Source organism: Ursus maritimus, unplaced genomic scaffold, assembly GCF_017311325.1.
Source record: "Ursus maritimus isolate PB19 unplaced genomic scaffold, ASM1731132v1 scaffold_6, whole genome shotgun sequence".
NCBI lineage: Eukaryota > Metazoa > Chordata > Mammalia > Carnivora > Ursidae > Ursus > Ursus maritimus.
In genome coordinates, this window is record NW_024426774.1 from 20,289,069 (window position 1) to 20,306,760 (window position 17,692).

Here is a 17,692-nt window from a genome sequence, read left to right on the forward strand (position 1 = left end):
GAGTATAAAATATCCCTCCATTTATTTAGGTATTCTTTAATTTTGCTCAACAATGTCTTATACTTTGTGTTGAGGCTATTAGTGTTTATTGCTGACATATAAAAGTACAATTGGTTTTTGTATAGTGACCTGATATTCAGCAGCTTTGTCAAAGTCACTTGTTAATTCTAATAGTTGTCCTGTAGTTTCGTTTGTGTGTTTATTTTTTTACATATATAATCATATCACCTGAAAATGACAGTTTGATCTTTTCCTGTGTCTGTTGGTCTGTTGGTGACTGTAACATTTTCAGTTTTACTTTGAGTCTGGAATACTTGATTCAGAAATTTCCGATGTTTGCTTTGTGTGAGCAGAAAATAGAAAATTGTTCAAAACCTGCAGGAAAGCCTTTACTTCCTTAGCCATATAAAACCATTTGGTACAAGGGCTAAAACTGTAGCCATTTAAAGACAGTCTAGAGTTATCTGGGTTAAGGCTCCAGTTCTGTATTCATTAAAACTGCATTTCTGGGGCGCCTGGGTGGCTCAGACAGTTAGGCATCTGCCTTTGGCTCAGGACACGGTCCCAGGGTCCTGGTATCGAGCCCAGCATCTGGCTCCCTGCTCCCCCGAGGAGAGCCTGCTTCTCCCTCTGCCTCTGCCTGCCGCTCCCCCTGCTTGTACTCTGTCTCTCTGTCAAATAAATAAATAAAATCTTAAAACTAAAAACAAACCCACTGCATTTCCAAATATCTTAGAAGGGTGAGATGAATTAGAATCTCTCTGATCATTTCAGTGACTCCTTTGTTATGGAGATGTTTATAGGTTCTTTGTTCAGAAAAATATGAGAGCTGAGAGTTTTTAAGTTCCGACTTGGAAAACTTAGGCACAGCCTAGGGATACCTAAACTTTTTGTTGGAAATCATGTCATTGCCCAAACGTCAGGAGTGAAGACACTGAGGCGGAATTCAAAGAGAGAGTTATTTATTTATTTATTTATTTATTTATTTAAGATTTTATTTATATATTTGAGGGAGAGAAAGCATGAACGCATGAGTGGGGTGGGCAGAGGGAGAAGCAGGCTCCCTGCTGAGCAGGGAGCCCCATGTGGGGCTCGAGCCCAGGACCCCAGGATCATGACCTGAGCTGAAGGCAGGTGCTTAACTGACTAAGCCACCCAGGTGCCCCCAAGGAGGGATTTAGAAGAGGGGTACCAATAGCAAAATTGCTGAGCCATCAAGGGAGTCAGCCATGTAGTCCGCTGCACTGTTCTCCTGTGTTAGAGCCTCTGGAACAGAAGACCTCACGTAACGGTAGCTTAAACAACATAGAAACTTCTTCCTCTGGCTTACTTAGTAGTTACGAGCATAAGTACAGGGTCCAGGGCTGATACGGGGGCTCCTCGATGTCGGGGACCTCATCTCCTTCTGCCTTTCCTTATGTGACTTTCATCTGCTCACCGCGTCATACTGGCCATACCACACGCCGGCCTGGGAGGAGGGGGGAATGGGGCCTCAGAGGACACACCTTTTCCCTTCAACCCACCACTCAGAAGGGGCACACATCGCGTCTGCTCACGTTCTGTTGATCAGACTGTATTCTAGCTGCAAAGGAGGTTGGGAAGTGTATCCATTTTGGTAGGTCGAATGTCCAGCTAAAATTGGGGGTCCTGTTACTCGGAGAGGAGGCGGGGGAATGGATGTTGGAGGATGATTGCCATTATCTCTGCCTCACCTCTCCCACTGAATTCTCAGAAAAGCCCCTGGTGGCGTCAATCACTTGGAGGGTCTGTGGGGGCAGGTGCCGAGATGTACGGAGGGTATCTGCCAGCGTGCTAGCCGGCTGATCCCTAGTCTAACGGGCAGAAACCAAGGTACCTTCAGAATCACATGTGCTATTAAATTGTAAGCTCTGATATCACGTCCCCAGCATCCTGATGGAAATGGATTGCCAAATACATGCTGCTCTTAAGGGTCTTAAGGTGGCTTTTGATTCCCACTTGGCTGGATTGAACAGCTACAGACAGTTGAGCAAAATGTTTCTAACTTCATAAATTCTTTTTTTCTTAAAAGATTTTATTTGAGAGAGAGAGAGCAGCGAGAGAGACTACAAGTGGGGGGCAGGGAGAGGGAGAAGCAGGCTCCCCACCAAGCAGGGAGTCTGAAGTGATGTGGGGCTCGATCCCAGGACCCCAGGATCATGACCTGAGCCAAGGGTGGACGCTTCACCTACTGAGCCCCCCAGGCGTCCCTCTAACTTCATCAATTCTTTGTTTTCAGAAATTGGCTAAACTGCTCCTCTGTGGCACCGAGTTGGTGACAAATATACAGGTGGCTACAGATATCAGAGAGATCCACAGGAGAGTGGAGGAAGAGGAGATAAAGCGTCAGAGGTGAGGACCCCCCGCTCTGCAGTTGACATGAGGACAGCTCTTCCGTGGGTCCCCCAAATCTCCCCCAGTGTTGGAAAGTGGCTGTGTCACACTTGGGCTAGCAGAATCCTCTTATCGCCCCTTAGGGACGAATCTCTTCCTTCCCTCCTTGCTTTCCTCCCTTCTTGGCCAGTTCAGCTCATCTCCGCAACAGTACGATGGTAACGATGTTTCTTGTTGTTGAGCACAAGTAATTCCTTCAGCCCCGTCACTAGCTCCACCAGTATGCGACTGGTGACTTGATTCTCGCAACTTCCTCCTGCCTGCCTGGGGCTCTACCCAGCACTGAATCAGCTCATTTCCCCAGCCGTGCCAAGGAGTTAGGCTTTGTCCTGTAACCACGGAGGAAACGCTGAAGGTCTTAAGTGACAAGAGTTACAGGATAAATGTGGACTTTGGAAAGATGACCTGGCTGTTGTTTTTCATTTTTTGAGGACAGAAGTCAAGTGAATTGTAATATGTACTCTGTGCTCTAGCTCGGAAGGGAGGGGAGAAGGGGGGGCATGAGGTTAAGTTGCGACCCCTGTCCTGTAGGGGTTGGAGCTCTTGTCGGGAGCCAGCCTCCTAGAATGACCGTCGGTTAAGGCAGGGAGAGAGTCTCGGCGTATGTCCTAGTGGCTGTTCTGGGGGCTCTGAAGGCTCTTCTCTTGTCTTCACGCCTCCCTTCATTCTGGTCCCCTCCTCAGTATACTCCATCACAGAATCTCTCTGGAATTTCTGGAAAGGCCATGCCGATTTTCCATTGCTTAATAGTGGCGTTTCCCTATTGGTATGTCCCCCTGGTCATTTATTGATAATTTAGGAGAGGAACGGCCACACACCTGAAGTGTGTTGATAACCAAAAATAGTAATATGAGCACCTTTTGTTCAGGGACTTCTGTGCTGAGTACCCTCTCACGTAACCCCGACAGCAGCCGTGTGAAAGTAGGTGCTTTCACCCTCTCCTTCTTACAGAGGGTCAGGGACTTGTCTCAAGTTGAGAGTCAGTTAATGGCAAAGTCAGGCCTTGGTCACTGGAGTCATACAGCTTGTCACAGAAGTATGTGACAAATTGACTCTCGATCCGCACGCATGTGTGCGTGCGAAAGTAGGTACAGCTTTACGGTCGATCTGCTCTTGTCATGTGTCACTTTGTTTATTTGGTCTCCTGACTGCCAGTCAGTCATTAGGCTGAAAGATTTCTCAGAGCCTGGTTTGGCTTCGAGCAGGGGTACCTGGAGCAGTGCTTGGGACCCGGGCCTGGTATTTCAGACTGCTCCGGCAGGAGGCAGCTTCCAGACCTGGGCTGGGCTGGCATGGCCGGGGTGTGTGTTTTCACAGACTTGAGAAGCTGGAGAGCGAAGTCAAGACCAGCCAGGACAAATTTGATGAGATCACCGCAAAGTGGGAGGAGGGCAAGCAGAAGAGAATTCCCCAGGACCTGTGGGACATGCTCAACACCCAGCAGGTGCACTGTGCCGGGCTGATAGAGGACAAGAACAAACTTATCGGCGAGTTACAGCAGGCAAGACTCCCTGCCCCCCGCTCCCACTGCGTGGGCTTAGGCTGGGGGATTTGACTGGCTTATTGGTTTGCTCCTCCTGAATGGAAAAATGTGGAGGCCTCACTTCGCTACTCGGATTATTGCACACCTCAGGCAATAAATTCAACCAGAAGGAAAAGCTTTGTAGTAATTTTAGAATTATTGCTGACCTTAAAAAGATGTATGTTTGTAGCAAATGCTGTGTCGGATTTTATGTTTTCAGTTCAGGAATGGAACTTAGTCTGTAGTAGATAGATTCCCATGTTGGATCCCGGGTCTTCGTTGCTCAGCTGGGGCACCCTGGGCCATCTGGGAGCTTCCGGGGAGATTTGCAGCAAGTAGTCATGGCGGGTTTGATCCCCCGCTGCTCGTTCTGGCTTTGCCCCGAGCTGCAGCCACTCGGCTCCGTCTGCCTGTGGCTTCTCTCGGGTGTCCTCAGATTCTTCTGAAGTCACTTTCACGTCATATGGTTAGAAATTCCTAGTGTTGGGGCGCCTGGGTGGCACAGCGGTTAAGCGCCTGCCTTCGGCTCAGGGCGTGATCCCGGCGTTACGGGATCGAGCCCCACATCAGGCTCCTCCGCTATGAGCCTGCTTCTTCCTCTCCCACTCCCCCTGCTTGTGTTCCCTCTCTCGCTGGCTGTCTCTATCTCTGTCAAATAAATAAATAAAATCTTTAAAAAAAAAGAAATTCCTAGTGTTCACAGATACTGAAGAGAGAGGTCCAGGTGGAGTGTGCTTGGCGCCTCTTGCTTCTGGCTTAGTTGGTGACCAGCCTTCGACATGCTGTTCTGTAGGAGTTGAAAACAAAAGACGACCAGTATGTGAAGGATTTGAAGAAGCAGTCAGATGACATCTGCCTGCTGCTGGAGAGGATGGAAGAACAAGTGAAGAATGTCATGAAAACCTTCCGTCAGGAGTTGAATTACATTGAGGTGACAGGGTGTGTGTGAAAGAGCTGCCTTCTGCCCGAGGGTGGCCCCTGGGAGGAGGGCCAGGTCTGTCCTCCCCATCCCAGGTGTCTCGTCCTCTGGTTTCTGCCCCTTCATTTGTTTACCCATTCCTTCACTCACCCAGCACGGGTTCATCAAGTGTCTCCTGTGTGCCAGACACTGTACCAGGGGCTGGGGGTACAGCTCTGAACAAAGCAAAGTCCTCGCTGGGATCTGTGTCCTAGTAGGAGACAGCTAGACAATAAATAGATAAACTACTAGATATATAGTTGGACAGGTGGTAATAAGTGCTTTGCAAGAAAATAAAACCATGTAAGGATAAGAAGAGTGGAGGAGGGGGGTATGTGAGCTGTTTATTTGTTGTATTTATGGCAAGCAGGCGTGGGAGCATGGGCACATAGGTTCAGGAATCAGTACTTTGAATTTGAATGAAATGTTAAGGATTGAGATTGAGACTGGCCTTTCCAGAATGGAAGAGAGCCGAGAGGGTGGGGACCTCTCTGTTTGGATTATTACAGACTCCTTTCTGCATTCCTTGGCCTGCCTCTTGTGACCAACGTGTTCCTTTGTTTTGTGGGAACCCCAGCCAAAGCAGTGCAGCGGCCCTTGGCGTGATTGAAGCATATGCCAGGGCTTGCCCTGTACCTGCCACCAAGGGCACTGGCCTTTCTCCAGCTCCCTCCTCTGATATTGGCTGAGCCACAGGGCAGTTGGCACATTTCCTGTTGAAATTTGTGTGAAGTCCAGACTTCATAACACTGATCTCCATGCAACTCCTTCCATTGCCATTTGGTTGTATGACACTTGATAAGTTTGCATTTGGATTTGACTTTGACTATCTGGTTGGTACGTGGCCCCTTGTGCAATTACTTGTGAGTTCTTTCATTCTGTGGAACCTGCCCAATCAAAACAGACGCGAGAGCCCTCTTCCTTCTTGGTCGTAGAAAGCATTTGAGGTAGAACGGCAAGAACTGCTGACCAGTACTAAGAAGAAATGGGAGCGGGCCCTGCAGGCTCACAGTGCCAAAGAGGTAAAGGGGTGGCGTGTGGGGTAGAGGGGGTGGACGTGTCAAGGGTGATCCGTGGAGCCTGGGGCAATATCTGCTGTGACTGAATTCACTGGCCTTTACGTATCTTGGGGAGGGTTGCCGTGGCAGACGTTTACTACTGCACTTCATGGTCAGTCACTGTGGCCCTGTGGGTGGCGGCTGCCTCTGGTGGTGACATTTGTTTCTGGTGCCCGTGAGTACCACCTTCCTTTGCAGCTCGCTGGGGTTCCCGCGGTCCTGTCACTCTCTTCTTTGTTCCTAGGCATCTACCCCAGCCACGGATATTCGTGACCCAAGAAGGTGTTTTAAAGGGTGTGGGGTTATCACTTTACTTCAGAGACATCAAGAACGAAGAAATAGCTTGACTAAGATCCAGTGACTTTTTTTTTTTTTTTTTGAGAAATACCAGTGGCTGAGCACAGGGCCCGTGGCTAACTTATTAATGGAGCAATCCTCTTGGCGTTTCTCAGTAAGGCAGCTCCAGAGTAAGGTAAACAATATGAAGTGTTGGAGCACAGGAGCTTCTGAGGGCTGACTGACATGAGCCCTCCAGACTCATGACACTTGGAGACCCTTCACTGTGTCATGCTTGTCAGGTCAGCAGAAGGACGGAGTCAGGGCAGGGCCAGGGCTGACTTTCCTCTTGTCTTCCTGTGCCTTCAGCTGGAGTATCTTATGAACCGCATCAAGAAAGTAGAGGGCTATGAGAAGCAGCTGAACAAGCAGAGGATATGGGACTGGGAAGACTACAACATGATCAAGATCAGGCTGGAGCAGGATGTGCAGGTCTGACTTGTTGCTCGGCGTCTGGGTGGGAGAGCAGACAGAGTACGCAGGCACGTTTTATCCTTGGTGACCGCCCAGAATGTTCCAGAGTCAGTCCATGCAACAGATACATACTCATTATCTGCTTTCCCTCAAGTGATCATATCTGCAGGAGCTCATGGACAAAACATATGTGGAGGAATTCTTTCTTTAACAAACCATGGAGAACTGCCAAGAGGCAAAACAGGAAACCATGACCTGAGGAATCATTGAGAGGATTATCCATTTTTAGCCAAGCAAAGGGAAGGTAACAAGCAGGGCTAGTAGGTGTATCAGAGGGCCAAAGCAGAACAGCTACCATCTAGTGGCGAAGGTAGGCCCTGGATTCAGACCCAGCTCTGGCTCCATAGCCTATAATGTTCCTAATATTGAAACAGCCTCTAGCTGATGGTTGGACATCGCTGTAAGGCAGAGTCTGACTTGCCATCAGAAAGACCTTCCTTCCTTCCTTCCTTCCTTCCTTCCTTCCTTCCTTCCTATTTATTTATTTATTTATTTGGGAGAGAGAGCTCGAGTGCTCGGGTTGGGCAGAGGGAGAGGGAGAGAATCCCAAGTGGACTCGGTGCTGAGTGTGGAGCCCAACGTGGGGCTGGACCTCACAACCCTGAGATCACAGCCTGAGCCGAAACCAAGAGTCAGACACTTAACTGCGCCATCCAGGCACCCCAGAAAGAACTTTCTAATAGTTAGAACTATCCAATACAGGAAAGGGTCATCCCACAAAACAAGGAGTCTTTTATCTCATGAAGTATTCAAAGGCTGCATGACTGTGTCTGCCTTCAATGCTGAGGAAGGATTCTTGCAGTGGAAGGAGGTTAGATTTTCTGGTTTGTGAAGTTCTTTCCAAGCCTAGGATTCTGTGCTTCAAAGTTTAGTTAAGAAAAAGCTCATCTCTAATTACATTTAGGTGTAATGTAATTATCTCTTAATATTCCAGCACGGTCTAGTCACTTTAGTTTCTGTCTAGAAAAACTTGTTAGACTAAGGCTTTTCCATATAGCCTGTGATAAAATTTCAGGACCTACTACTCTTGTGGCTTTATGTAACAAGGTTGAATCAAAGCCCCTCCAGACTACAATTTTTTTTTAAAGATTTTATTTATTTGATAGAGAGACACAGCCAGTGAGAGAGGGAACACAAGCACGGGGAGTGGGAGAGGAAGAAGCAGGCTCCTAGCAGAGGAGCCTGATGTGGGGCTCGATCCCAGAACGCCGGGATCACGCCCTGAGCCGAAGGCAGACGCTTAACGACTGCACCACCCAGGCGCCCCCAGACTACAAATATTCTTACCAGTCTTAAGAATTTTCCTGGGCGTTTCTCATATTACTGTCATGGAAATGAGAGTCACTGACAAAGAACAGTGGAAATCTGTGAGAGCAGTGCTGCATACGTGGGCTGTACACATGACACTTTTAATGAAAATGGCTATTGTTAAGCTTTCTTTAGTCATTTTGGTTTATAATAATTTATGGGACAAAACTACACACCACTGGCCTCCAACAGTGAAATAATGGAAACCCATGTTCTTTTATTTGTTTTGTTTTTCCTTTTGTGTTAAGAGTACGTAACACAAGATCTACTCTCTTAACACATTTTCAAATACACAATAACAGCATTGTTACTCAAAGACCTTCTGTTGTACCGTTAGAGCCCCAGAATTTATTCATCCCACATAACTGAAACTTTGTGCCCTCTGACCAACACCTCCCCCTTTCCCCTCCCCCAGTTTGACTGTTTTAGATCCCACATACCGTGCAGAATCTGTCTTTCTGTGTCTGGCTTATTTCACTTACTAGTACAAGGTCCTCCCTGTCCATCCATGTTGTTGCAAATGGGAGGTTGTCCTTTTTTAAGGCTGAGGAAGATTTCATGCTATGCCTGTACCACATTTTCTTTCTCCAGTAGTCCATCGATGGACATTTAGGTTGTTTCTATCTCTTGACTGTTGTGAATATGCCGCAGTGAACACGGGAGTGCAGACATTTCTTCAAGATCCAGGTCTCAAAGCTTTTGGATCTATATCCAGAAGTGGGATTATTAGATCAAACCGTAGTTCTATTTTTTATCTTTTGAGGAAACTCCATATTGTTTCCAGAGTGGTTACACCAGTTTGCATTCCCACCAACGGTGCACGGGGTTTCCTTTTCTGTACCCTTGCCAGCACTTGTTGTCATTGGTTTTTTGACAATAGCTCTCCTAAGAGGTGTGAAGTGATATCTCATTGTAGCTTTGATTTGCATTTCCCTGATAAGTAGTGATGTTGAGCACCTTTCATAAACTTATTGGCCATTTGTATGTCTTCTAATCGGGTAGCTTATTATTATTATTATTATTATTATTATTGCTATTGAGTTGTAGGAGTAGAACCTCACATTCTTAATCTAATCCTCAAATGCTTGAACAAAGCCAAAAAATTCTGAGACGTGGGGAGATTTTGGGGGTAGGGGGTGATGGCAGACTAGGGAGGTGAGGGACAGAGAGGCAGAGAGCCTGGGAGACCCGCGTCTCCTGGCTTCCCCTGTCCAGTTGGACAGGCCGTGAAGTGTCAGTGTGTGGGAGGCAGGCAGATGGAGATACTCAGAGCAGGAAGCGCGTGCAGTTCCTGTGCACAGCAGTTCTTTCCTGTGTTGGAATGGAAGCCAGAAGTGTACGGTACCACATTACCCTTTAGGAACAGATAATCAGATCAGGGATTACCGTATTGCCGTATGTGGGGTATTTCAGTAGGTCGAACTTGATCATAATACCACTTAGGTGTACTTTCACTAGACAATAAAGTCAAACAGCATCAGTTTTTGTCAAGAAGATACAGTATGCAGCTCAACATCAAATCTGCTCTTCCTAAGTAATTCATAGCACTGTATCAGTTCTAAAATATACAACTAAAATTTTTGCAAACCGCAAAAATACGAAGGATCCAATACACATCGATTTGGTTTGATGGGTAAAGTACAAGAAGTAAAAAAAGAGAATGTATACTTTCCAAGTGCTTAATGCTAGTAAGGGACATTATTAACGAGCAAAAAGAAGCCTGTAAACATTATGCACTCGAGAAGGATTTTACCACACCCACCCACCACCCCAAAATAACACTACTAGAAACACTCAGTTCTTGATGCAGGAAGCAAACGTTTTTTACTTGAGGTCCTGCTTGTGCTTTTAAAATTGAAAAATGGTTTCGCTCAACTTCAGGGACTGTTACCTTTAATACCAGAATATTAATCACACACAAAAAATCAAATACAAGTTACTTATTTAACAAATACCGTGAACTTACATTGTGCAAAGCCCAAAGATAAACAAGCTACAATTCCTGAGAGTGGAGGAGAAGAGGCCCTGTAGGACCTCTGAGGTCAGCCCATAGGACCAGGGGAAAGGCTGCTTTAGATTTCCATTCCGCTGGGGGCAATGATGGCAGCTGGTTTTCTGGAACTTGTGGGGCAGGAGATGGTGTGGAAAGCGGCTGCGGAGAGTGTCATCAGCACCGTACCCAGAACAGTCAAGGCCTTTTGTGGCAGGTAAGATTGTAATCTTTATAAATCATTCACAAAAACCAGACATGATGTTTCGCCCTTAGTCTTGGGGGAACATAAAGTACAGCTTTGCAACAATATCTTCGGGTCATTGAAGAATAAGGGCGGACCGTTAAAAAAATCAATTACGATTTAAAAATATAAAACCACCTTCAACGTGCGACAACCAAGGGCTGTTGAGACTAAACACTGAGATAATTAACAATAGAGTCGCCGGTACCAAAATTAGCTCGAGCAGAAGGTGTTGCGAACAAACAGTGAGTCACGTCATTCATGCGCCCGCCTGCCGTGGACGCTGTTGGGTGAGGCGACAAGACCTTTAGTTCTGCGAGTTCACAGCCCTGCCGATACTCCCAAGGGCCATCGTGACTGTGGAGGTGGCAGAAGTTCTGGAGCAGAGCTGGGGTGACCGAGGGGCTGATCCCCTAGATGGGGAAAGCCCACAGTGCGTGTTCCATTGCTAGTCCTTCCACGCACCAGTCTCCTAGGAACGTATTGTAGCAAAGAGCAGGAGCGGGTGCTTCCCCAGAATAAAATCCGCGAATAAATAATTAACCAGGAGTGCCAGCAAAGAAATGCAAATGAGAACCGGCAGGTGACAGAATTCCTTTGTTTGTTGTTTTGCCTATAAAATCAGCTCAGATGTGAGTTCTTTCAGGTCACAAAGAAAAAGACATGGCCTGTTTACTTCCGATTTTTGTGAACTGTGTTCAGCTCGGTGAGGTAGGAGTGGTGGTTTCGCAAAGCTAACAAAAAAAGCGAGTCAGTGATTTTTTTTTCTTTTCAAGATGTATTTTGTAAGAAAACTAGAGAGTCGGTTTCCATAGTTAGTATTATCTAATAATCAGCCTTCAAGAGTGAAACTGACGTGAACACTCACGTGCTAGAGCTTGCATTTGTAACTCACCTGCTCTCACTTCCTTATAATGAAAAACCATTCTGTGGCCAAATAAGTTTGGGGAATGCCGTCTTAGTCATAGGAGCTTCTTGCAAGGCTACGAGAAAAAGGAGGTCCCTGGATGTCATCAGAACAAATACCAGGCACTCAGGGTCTCAGCCACTCACTGTCATTCACGCTCCTTCTCTGTGCGTGTTCATGCCTTCTCAGATTATCTCCATCCAACAAGGAGCTTTTCTACTGGACTTTGTACTGAGCCACCTCCTAGGTAAGTGGCCTTCCCGATGTCCAGGGCTGGTCACATTTGAAGCAGCAAGGCTGGTTTCATTGGAGCACAGGGACATAAATCATTGTGAGATACCTGCCCATAATGGAGATTTAGAACTCTCTGAGATAGTTAAACAGGGTACTCTTGACTAATTCTCTCGGTTATCCATGCCAGTGCCTTTGTTCTCCTCTGCATCACCTCCTGGCCAGTTACCCTCCTTGAGGGTGGGCCAGAGTGAGGAGGGGACGCTGCCTGGACTCACCCCCTAAGCTGATTCCTTGGCAAGGCTCTGTAGCCGATTGGAAGGAGACTGGGGAGGAGGCTTGAAAGAGGGCCACATGTCACAGGTCCCTGCTTGTCAAGCTCTGATTACACTTAATTGCAGCCTCTGTTCCAGCATTTCCACTCAGGAAAGGCCAGAGCAAGCTTGCCTCTGTTTGCCCTGCCTCTAGCTTTGGCCTGCTCTTGAAATTTTTTTTTTAACCAACTGTCAGAGTGACCTTTTTTCCTTCTCCCATCCCTTTCTTCCTTTCCCTTTCTTTCTCCCTTTCCCTTTCTTTCTTTCGATTTATTTATTTACTTTAGAGAGAGAGAGCATGAGCGGGAGGGGCAGAGGCAGAGAGAATGCCGAGCAGACTCCACGCTGAGCGCAGAGCCTGACATGGGGCTCGATCTCATGACCCTGAGATCACGACCTGAGCCGAAACCCAAGAGCCGGACGCTGAACGGACTGCGCCACCCAGGCTTCCCGAGAGTGCTCTTTCTCTTCTGCCCTGCTGCTCTGTCAGCCTCTTTTCTGACCATTCCCTGCCTCACACCTCACACCCTACACTGCTCGTGGTATTCCCAAGGCACCTCAGTCCCCTTGCCTCCCTGGAGCTCTGTCCTCTGAGGAGTCCACCCGAGTGACTCCTGTTTATTTTCCAGGTCTCAGTTAGACATGCTGGTGCCACCTGTTCCGGAACGCCTGCCTGGCCTTCAAGGCCACGGAGACTCTCATGCTACCCTGCGCCTACCCCTCTCTTCTTGTCAACAGTGCTTGTCGATCTGTCCCTCCCCTAGATAGGGCAAGACTGTGCCTTTTTCACCAGTGTTTTCTCAGCAGCACCTGGAAAAGTGTCGACATGTATCAGGCCCTCAAGTAAATATTTGCTGAATGAATGAATTCAGGTAATGGAAATGTAGAAAGAAAGGATAGCCATGTCTAGCCTCCTTTAAAATGAACACCATCTGTTAAACACTAACACTGCCAATTGGAGATCAAAGTGGGGACACTTCTGTGGCAATATGAACTTGTGTGGTGTTTCTGGTGGGGCGACGTGTAGCTCCAGAGGGTCTGGTGCGGAGCACCGGAGGGGGCAGACTGGAACACTCCAAATGTCATCTCTGTCAGGCTTTAGGGACGTAGGCTTTAAGCTTGTGGTCAAATGATGGATATATTTTTAAAGATTTTATTTATTTATTTGAGAGAGATAGAGGGAGAGCACAGAGGGAGAGGGAGAAGCAGACTCCCCACTGAGCAGGGAGCCCGATGCGGGACTTGATCCCAGGACTCTGGGATCATGACCTGAGCTGAAGGCAGACGCTTAACCAACGGAGCCACCCAGGCGCCCGTATGATGGATATTTTTTTCTGGTTGGCCTTTCATTTGCCTCTAATGATGGATTTTCTGAGAAGTCAGGTGGAGGCACTCGTCCCTCCGGCCGCTCTGACTTGGCTCCGGAACGGAGAACCAGGGCCCTCAGCACACCACTGATACCAGGGCCAGTGAGTGTTGTTTTTTTTCAAACTTTAACTCTAGGTTCTTGAGCAACAGCTTCAGCAGATGAAGGCAACGTACCAGCTCAACCAGGAGAAGCTGGAGTACAACTGCCAGGTGCTGAAGAAGAGGGACGAAGAGAGCACAGTGATTAAATCCCAGCAGAAGAGGAAGATCAACCGGTAAGCGAGCAGAACAGCGGCCCTTCCGTGCCGAACACGGGGATGGGACGGCTCTTCCCTCTGGACGAGGGCAAGCCGTTCACAGTATAACCAAGTCTTACTAAAAGAGGTTGTTTTTTTTTTTTTTAAGATAATACTTTCAACTGCCCCTCCCACCTCCCCGTGCAAGAATGCACAGCAAAAAGTCCGTCTCCCACCCCCCATTTTGTGTGGTTCCTCTTTCCCACCTCTGTGATAGTTGTTCATTTCTTTTGTTCCTTCCAGAATTTCTTTAGCTGCACACGAGCAAACACAGATAAATACTCTCACCACCCCCTCTGTGTTTACACCAAACGATAGCCTTCTATTCACACTGTTCTGTGTCGTGAATGTTCCCATATCAGTTCATAAGAGCTTTCACACGATTGAATGTCCCTGTGGATGGACATTCAGATTCCTTCTAATCTTCTGCTATTGCGAATGATACCAGCGTAGTGCTATTGCCAGCTCTCCTTTGCACACGTGCGGAGCTGTCTGTAGAATAGATTCTCCGCTCGTTATTAAGCAGTACTGTGCATTTTAGAGAAGCAGGAAGTATCACAAGCGAAAGTAAGATAAAAACATACAAACAGGGGCGCCTGGGTGGCTCAGTCAGTGAAGCGTCTGCCTTCGGCTCAGGTCACGATCCCAGGGTCCTGGGATGGAGCCCCACATTGGGCTCCCTGCTCGGTGGGGAGTCTGCTTCTCCCTCTGCCTTTGCTGCTGCCCTGCCCCCATCAAATAAATAAATAAATAAAATCCTTAAAAAACTCCATAAAACACCATATTCCTACCACTAGAGATCAAGTGTGTAGTGTGTCTCATTCTAGATCTCTCCTTTCTCTCCTCCCTCTCTCCATCCATCTACAACAGCCATAAATCCGTACAGTCTGTGAGAAGGAGTTCTCTGGGAGGGCTTCCTGAGGAAGTGACCTAGTGAAGGGGAGAGGGATGTGAATTGATAAAAAGGTAGATGGTTCCAGGGCCAGGAATGAAGGGCAGGTCTGAAGGCAAGGAAGTACGAAGCCGGAAGTTCCACGTTTGTTGAAAGGGGCTGCACTGCGGGCGAGGGGACGTTGGTGGGACGGGGGGTGGGCAGAGGTACGTGAGGCAGACCTTGGGTTTGATCCCAAGGACAAAAGGTGAGTGGCATCATTACGTCATGCCCACCATCCCTTCCCTGGCTCTGCCCTCTGACTTCAACCAGGTAACAGTTTCCCTTAACCTGGAAAACCTGTCACCTGACACTGCAGCTCCTGCGTGAGGCTAACTCTTTCTCTTCTTGCTTGCCTGGCCATTTTCCTCTCACCACCAGCCCCGCCCCTCACCTCCAACACTCATAACTTGACCCCTGACCCCAGAATTGGACAACCACTTCCCTCTGTAGGTAACCAATGATGTCCTTCTAGCCAGGCAACACGGTTCTTCCTCAGGGCTCATCCTAGTGTTACTGGCACCGAATCTCAGAATTTTTCTCCTTTGGCTTTTCTGACTCTAAAATATTTGCTCTTCTTTCTCAGTGTATTTCCTTTCATGGTTCTGCTTTCTCTTGCGTGATTAGATATTCTAGAAAGCAACTTATCCCTTTGCTTTATATTTGTATTCCATCCATCCTCTACACGAGTCTCATGGCTTTGAATATGACCTCTTTTTTAAAAAAATATTTTATTTATTTATTTGAGAGAGAGAGCATGAGTAGGGGGGCAGAGGGAGCAGGAGAAGGAGAAGCAGACTCCCCACTGAGCAGCGAGCCCAACGTGGGGCTCAACTCCAGGACCCCGGGATCGTGACCTGAGCCGAAGGCAGACGCTTCACTAACTGAGCCACCCAGGCGCCCCTGAATATGACCTCTTTCTCGAGGACTCCCAGCTACATATCCCTAATCCCACCCTCACCTCGTCACTTTATCTGGGACTGCCAAAAGACGTTTCAGCTGGGAGAGTCGCTGTCACTGCCAGGACACAGGTTTTGAAACCCGGCTTGCCTACCCTCCCAGTTTTCCCATCCTCCATCTGCGTCCCCTCCATCTCTAGCTTCCAGCCCGTCACGACGGACGGGACGTGTTGTTGGGCCTCCCCTTGCAGCCGCCCCGTGCCGTCTCCTTCCCGTCTCGTGACCTTGCCCAGACCTGCAGCAGGCACCTGGAGGTGGTTTTTGTTTTATTAGCTTCTATGGCTAGATGACACATAGAAACCCCTTTACTAAGGGACGTTGGGAAAGTACTTTGGGATGGCTACTTAATAAATTTTTGTTTCTTAATAAAGTTTTTTACACCTATATGTGGAAAGTCTCCTAAAATGCTATAGTTAAGAAAATGAATTAGATATTGCTTTTTATCAGAGCCTAAGTTAAATGATTTTTGCATTTTATTGAGGCTGAAAACATGAAGGCTGGATGTTTGTGTGTTTAGGGGACCCTATGCTTATTTCAGAATAATGCTTAAGAGGGACAATTTTATCTTTAGAGTTTTTAAACTGAAAATGCGTAGGCCTTCAGACTCTGTCTTCCTGTGTAAATGGGGCACTGACATAAGACACCTCTTCACGGGTTTGAAGTCTGACGTCTGGTCCTGGGTCTAAAAGCCGTGCCTGCCGTGCATAATTCATGAGACAAGTTTCCATGCCCAGAGCTCCCAGAGCAGTGAGATGTGGAGCTGTGACATGCCTGGACTTGCAGGGCCATTGGCCGGGCTATCATAACCTGTCACTGTGCTGGAACCTTCGGCCACTCCCCTTGAGGGTAAGTTCCATGCCTCAGCTCTGGGCTCCCCGGCATCCTGGGTAAAGTGCCCGCCACGGCGCTTTCACGCTCCACCGTGACGAGTGTGTCTTTGCCTCTGGGTCGGCTGATAGTGCCCTCCGTTGGAACGTATCCTTGTATTCATCGCTGTATTCAAACATACCCCTGGCAAGAGACCTTCCATGTTCGATGAATGAGCGAGTGAATGAATGAACTGTCGGACTCGTGAGCAGTGTCAGCTCTCTGAGGATGGAGGGCTCATATTTCGTAGACTTATGGTGTGAAGTTTTCATTTTTCCCTTCCTATTTTCCTTGTTTTAGACAGGAAATGAACATTCAAATCACGGCAGTGAAGTAGTTGAGATACGCCCTTGAAGGATGTGAGGTGGCTGTCCCTAGAGACACGCTCACAGGTGGCCTGTTGGGGGAGGGTTCCGTCACACTCCCAGTAGGAGACGGCCCCTCAGGGGTCAGGGTTTCTGGACCGTCGTAAGTGAGTTTAGTCCCGGATGACCCCCTTGCCTCCTGCGGCCGGCCTTCCCTCGCTCGCAGCCGGCGCAGCCGGGTTTGGGAATGAACAGGAAGGTTCTCTGCGTCTGCACCGCGCTGACCCTGGGTTCTGTAAGGCTGTGTGAAGTCCCGGGGAGGAGCACACACCACAGCTTCTGTTCGGCTGCAGACGAACCCGGTCCCCTCTGCTCCGCAGCCTGCACGATACCCTGAACAACCTGCGATCCAAGTACGCCCAACAGATCAAGCAGTTTCAGGAGGAGAACCAGTCGCTGACCTCCGACTACAAACGCCTCGTGATGCAGTTCAAGGAGCTACAGAAAGCCATGAGGTATCTTAGGGACCCGCGTCCCAAGGCACGTGCCCTAGATAGAGGTGGGCCCAGGCACGCGGAGTCCTTTGTGCTGTCTTCCCCGTCCCTCTACTCGCATGTCACCTGCCTTTTCTTGAGAGGTGTGGGGACGGCCTCCAGTCTGTCACAGGTGAGGGCCGGTGACCCAGGCCCAGGACGCAGCACAGCTCCACGTCAGTGCTCGCCCTCCTGCTCACGGGGGGACCCAGGCCAGGCCCCGGGGTCCGCTCCATGCTGAGCAACGCTCCTCCGCAGGCATTTTGCTGTCGTTGATGACAAGCAGTTTCGGGAGATTTGGCTGATGAATGAAGAGGAGGCAAAGGATCTGATGAGCAGGGCCCTTGATGTCGACAGGATCATTCATACCCATCACCTGGGGCTCCCCTGGACGGCACCTGAGTTCTGGTTCCTGAGGAACGTGGGACCCCTCTCTCAGCAGCCGCAGAAGTCTGCCACACAGATATTAGAAGAGGTGCTGATGCAAGCAGGTGACTGGAATGGCGTCCCAGAGTCCGAGAGCCCTAGAGCTTGGGGGCCTGTCAGGCCATCAGGTCAACCATTCGTTTCAAAGATGAGCGAACTGAAGTCCAGAGAAGGGGGAGGAGTTCTCATAGCTGGAAGGTCTATAGTCGTGGCTTTTAAGTCTCTAATTTAATTTATAGCTTTACCCTCTTCC

General features: G+C 48.5%; 1 protein-coding gene across 9 annotated transcripts in view; it reads left to right on the forward strand.

The window, feature by feature from the left end:
* Positions 1-17,692, forward strand: part of DRC1 (dynein regulatory complex subunit 1) — a 37,670-nt gene that overhangs the window by 9,652 nt on the left and 10,326 nt on the right. For 6 of the 9 annotated variants that reach the window (XR_005832780.1, XM_040622989.1, XM_040622988.1 and 3 more), the window contains 8 exons: positions 2,258-2,370; positions 3,730-3,913; positions 4,728-4,865; positions 5,828-5,914; positions 6,596-6,718; positions 13,258-13,397; positions 16,861-16,995; positions 17,272-17,504. Coding sequence is in view for 8 of the 9 variants with exons in the window: in XM_040622989.1 (XP_040478923.1) it covers positions 2,258-2,370; positions 3,730-3,913; positions 4,728-4,865; positions 5,828-5,914; positions 6,596-6,718; positions 13,258-13,397; positions 16,861-16,995; positions 17,272-17,504 (1,153 nt within the window). In the remaining variant the exon portion in view is untranslated. The remainder of the gene's footprint in view (positions 1-2,257; positions 2,371-3,729; positions 3,914-4,727; positions 4,866-5,827; positions 5,915-6,595; positions 6,719-13,257; positions 13,398-16,860; positions 16,996-17,271; positions 17,505-17,692) is intronic. The other 3 variants (XM_040622992.1, XM_040622994.1, XM_040622995.1) reach the window with 3 other exon arrangements.